The sequence below is a fragment of the Choloepus didactylus genome, chromosome 8, assembly GCF_015220235.1.
Source record: "Choloepus didactylus isolate mChoDid1 chromosome 8, mChoDid1.pri, whole genome shotgun sequence".
NCBI lineage: Eukaryota > Metazoa > Chordata > Mammalia > Pilosa > Megalonychidae > Choloepus > Choloepus didactylus.
This window is the reverse complement of record NC_051314.1, coordinates 77,283,370-77,288,192: the sequence shown is the minus strand read 5'-3', so window position 1 is coordinate 77,288,192 and position 4,823 is coordinate 77,283,370. Positions and strand designations below refer to the sequence as shown.

General features: G+C 34.3%; 1 protein-coding gene across 1 annotated transcript; it reads right to left on the bottom strand.

Annotated features, from left to right (window-relative positions):
• Window positions 1–413: 413 nt before the first annotated feature.
• On the bottom strand, window positions 414–1,349 carry LOC119542258 (olfactory receptor 6C2-like). Its single transcript, XM_037846851.1, has one exon. The coding sequence runs from the start codon at window positions 1,347–1,349 to the stop codon at window positions 414–416; it is 936 nt and encodes a 311-aa protein (XP_037702779.1).
• Window positions 1,350–4,823: the final 3,474 nt, after the last annotated feature.

Here is a 4,823-nt window from a genome sequence, read left to right as displayed (position 1 = left end):
GAGGAAGTTCTAATATATATGCTTTTTCTTTTGCTGTTTTAAAGTCTGAACTGAAAGAAACAATGGGTACCATTTTTTTGTTTGTTTGTTTTGTTTTTAAGCTCTATCTTTTCCACCCTTCTGAGACTGGATTAAGCTGAAGTAAGACTCTTCTCCTGAAAATCTGATCTCATGTTCTCTTAGTGATGGATATCATCCTGGAGGAGATTTATTTGCAACAAGAGTAAAGAAGTGAAATGATAAGGTTGCATCCTAGATTCAAGAATAACAGTGCTATAAACAAGTTAATGTGAACAGACTGGGAACAAAGAAAAGATATAATAAGAATTTAAGGCTATAAGCTTAGGCCTGCTGGTCTTTTTTTTTTTTTTTTTTTTTTTTCGATATATTGCATGCTCATGTTCAACATTTCTTTACCTCTCTGAGATAAATGAAATTCTTTTGATTAAGTCTCTTAAAGCTTGTTTCACTTGCTTGTTCCTCAGGGTATAAATAAAAATAAAAATGGGGGCAACTGATGTAGTAAGGATTGACACCCCCTTATTAATTGCTACTTCATCCTTTGCTGAAGGCTTGATATAGATGAAGATGCAACCACCATAGGTCATAGAAACCACAATCATGTGGGAAGAGCAGGTAGAAAATGCCTTTATCCTTTGCTGGGAGGAAGGAAACTTTATGATGGTCTTGATGATATATATGTAGGACAGAACTACACACACAAGGGTCATGATGGTTGTCAACACAGCAAGGGCTATAGCCATCTGCTCCAAGAACCAGGTGTCTGAGCAAGAGATCTTCAGCATAGGAGAAGCATCACAGAGAAAATGATCAATGACATTATAGTTACAGAATTCCAGGTTTAGGTCCAAAAGAAGTGGTGGGAGAATGATCAACAAACCTGCCACCCAACAGCAGAGAACCAGCCTTCCACAGACTCTGCTGTTCATGATGTTCATATAATGCACGGCTTTGCAGATGGCCACATAGCGGTCATAGGACATGACGGCCAGCAGAAAAAATTCTGTAGCTCCAGAGAAGATGACAAAAAATAGTTGAGCCCAACAAGCATCCTTGGTAATAGTTTCGTCCCCAGTTAATAAGCTATATAGAAATCTGGGAATACAGACTGTGGTAAATGCGATTTCCAAAAAGGAGAAGTTTTGGAGGAAAAAGTACATGGCAGTTTTAAGGTGGGAATCCACTAAAGTGAGCACAATGATAGTCAGGTTCCCAGTTAAACTCAATGTGTAGGTGACAAACATAAATATAAAAATAAGAACCTTCATTTGAGGACCATCTGACAGTCCCAGAAGTATGAATGCAGTTAATGATGTATTTCTCATCATTGATTTGTAGTTCTGTCCAATCTCTTCACAACTTAAATGACATTGAACTGTTAGAGTTGTGTGAAATCACATGACTACGGACATTAGCTAGACTATGCAGTCATTGTAATTAATAGTTGTTTTCTTCTTTGGCTTGTAAATGAATCTTGTCAAAACTCTGCTTATCTCAGTTCTACTGATACACATTATAGGTCTGGTTAAGGGAAAGATTTTCTTAAACTTTAATTGTACAACAGTCCATATTTTTATAGCTTCTTGCACTTTCTCACATCTCTTGTTTTCAATTAATGCAATATCTGCCATTTGCCTGTGAAATGGGTTTAGCTATAGGATTAGAAAAGGCAACCAGTATGATAAAATTTGATGGGCATTCTAATGTCCTTTTGCTCCCAATAATTGCATTACTCTTAGGTTGAATCCAATGACTTTGCTAGTGCCTGTTAAACGCAAATAAATTGCTAATAAGTGTTACAGAGTCCCTAGACTATCTGTGCAATATTTGAATATCCTCTTCTACTATCACTATTATGAACAAATGATTTATTTTATTTTATCTTATTTTACTTTTGGTATCAGAAGTGAGTCATCCAAATAACCATCACTCTCCAATTCTGCTATTTATCTCTACACCAACTCCTGATTTTCACTTCAAATTCACTCTGATATAGAACACAGTGTTTTTATGTGCACTATATGATAGGCTAAATACTATAGTACCAAGTAAAGGAATTAGGACTTGTTCAGTATAAACGAAAGAACGGTGAAGAACATTACCTTGATTGTGTTTGCATTCATCATTTTTTTATGAGGCCAATATGTTGGTAATCATTTCATCAAGTTCACTCTGATTATAATCAGGCTACAAATAATAAGCATATGCAAGAAGTCACTGTCAGATTTCACTTAATTTCTTTGCTTCATCTCCTTTACACTGATAGTTTTCTTTCTTCTTACTACTCAGTTCTCAATCCATGAAAACTGAACTTTTGGTACATTTTCTACTGAAACCTCTCTTGTCAAGGATACCCTCCCTTATCCATAAACACAATGTACTCTTTTATTTGGGCTTTCAGAGGTATTGCACTCTTAACCACTCCTAATTTTTATAACCATTTAAAATTTATTAAGAAGTTAATTTAAGTATATCTGTAAGTGCAGCCAATTATGATACTCATTTATTTTCTCTACTATTTAAAAAAAATTTTATCATATTATGATTCTAGAGGAATGCATAAAACTATGCATCCAGTTTAAATAAACTTAGTAAGTAAACAACTTTGTAATTACCTTTCAGGTCAAGTTAGCAAACATAACCAGGACCCCAGAAGCCCCATTTGCCCCTTGGTGATTGCAACATTCTTCCTGCTTCCTAATGCTAGTCTGATTTTAGTCTGATGTTTTGTTAATAATGTCCCTGTTTTTCTTGATGGTGCTCCACATCTGTATGTCTCCTTAAAACTTTATATGAATGAACATGCTCAGTATGTTGTTTGCGATATTTATTTATATAATTATATAGAGAATTAGTTCATTCATTTTTACTACTGTCAACCATTTTTAATATATCCCAATTCATTTATTTATTCCTATTGATCAATATTAAATATAGTATTGTTATGGGCATTCTTCTGTGACCACTCTTTACTAACTCTAGATTTCTAGAATTGTAGAAAAAAGAGAGATTACTCTATCAAAGTAACTCTTTTATCAGATTTTGATAATTTATCTTTTATAGCACACAGTTTTCCTGTCTGTTTTCTATAACACTGGTGTTGCTAGAGCTCCTCTTTGTCTCTCTTCGCTGCCTATGTGCATTCTTTCTATGATTATGTTTTTTAATGAATTCAATTTGTATCTAAAGGGTATGATTGTTAATTCTATTTCTCTAGGTATGATTTCTTTTCTGAGATTCAGACATATGTCCAATTGACTCCTATGCATTTCCACTCTTAGTGCCATAAACACCTCAGAGTCAACATGTCCAAAATATTTCACAGCCTGACTGCTAGCCATCCTCTTTGGTTTCCAATTAAACACAAGCAAACATGATATCAGTGATATCACATACCCCCACCTGATATGTTACAATGAGAAGGGCACATCTTCTCTGTTGTATTCTTATCAAAAATCCATTACTTTCGTCTATACATGAGAAAACTTTAGATAATTCCAAAATATATTAACAGTACCCTTCAAAGTGTCAAAGTCATGAAAGAAAGGAAAGACTGAGGGTGAGACACAAAGGAGGCATGACAACTCAATGTAATATTGCATTCTGAATTGACTCCTGGAAAAGTAAAAAAGATATTAGGGAAAAAAAATGGGAAAGCTTAATAAAGTCTGCAGTTTAGTTAATAACATTGAACCATTGTTAATTCCTTAGTTTTAACAATTGTACTATATTTATACTGTACAATAACATTAGGGGCAGCTGTGTGCAGGGAATATGGGAACTTTTTGCACTATTTTTTCAACTCTTCTCTAAGTATAAAATTATTTTAAAGGTAAAAGTTTACCAAAAATTGCAAGCAAAGATTGGTGAGCACTTTCTACATGCTAGGCACTAGGTTGTGGTAAATCTATGTGTTGATTATTTTTCTGGAACAAACTCTTCTCCAATCTTTTCTGCTTCTTCCACCACATTTCTGTGGCAATGAAACTTGTCATTCTTTTTATAAGTAGAAAAGATATCACTTAAAATTAATGTATGTCATCAGATTTATGAATGAATTTTGATTGGCACTACTTGAATAACATAAGTCTATTTTTACCTAAAAGTCAAAATTATAACATCCACTATTAATACCTGAAATGTTTCAAATTTTGACCACTAATAGTACACACTCCTATGCTGATGTTATCAATATTTAGAATATTTATATGAAACAACTCTGTAGGATCCTTCCGTAAGAAGAGGGCATTCAAACACTAAACAACATATTTGCAAATGTGGGTAGTTTGTTTCCTAATATAACCCTCTTCAACTATGGACTCCCCACCCCTGTGCTCACCTTCTCCAGGCCACTATTAATGTCTCTCATTTTTAGCTTGTCACTTCCTCTGAAAAACCTTGAAATGTCCATGTCTAGGTTAGATGCCTCTCTTTTGTGCCCCTCTAGCCTAATACGTTTATCCATATGCTATTACTTACCACCTAAACGTAATTATATTGAGATTGGGCTATGTCTTTTTCAGTAAGTGTCCACAGCTCCCAGCCCCATCCAAAGTTCATCAAGTGCTCAATAAACATACACAGTTTATGAAAGAATTATTTACCCTTCTAACTCAGAACAAGCAGACTGTTTTCTCATTTAGTGAAATTTACATTCTCATATAAGGTGCATTCTTTATTAACAAAAGAATGTAACAGCCTAGAATAGAGAGTCTACAAACTTTTTCTGTAAAGGGTCAGATAGTAAATAGTTTAGGCCTCATTTAATCTCTATTGCTGCTGCTGCTTCTCTTTCCTCTTCT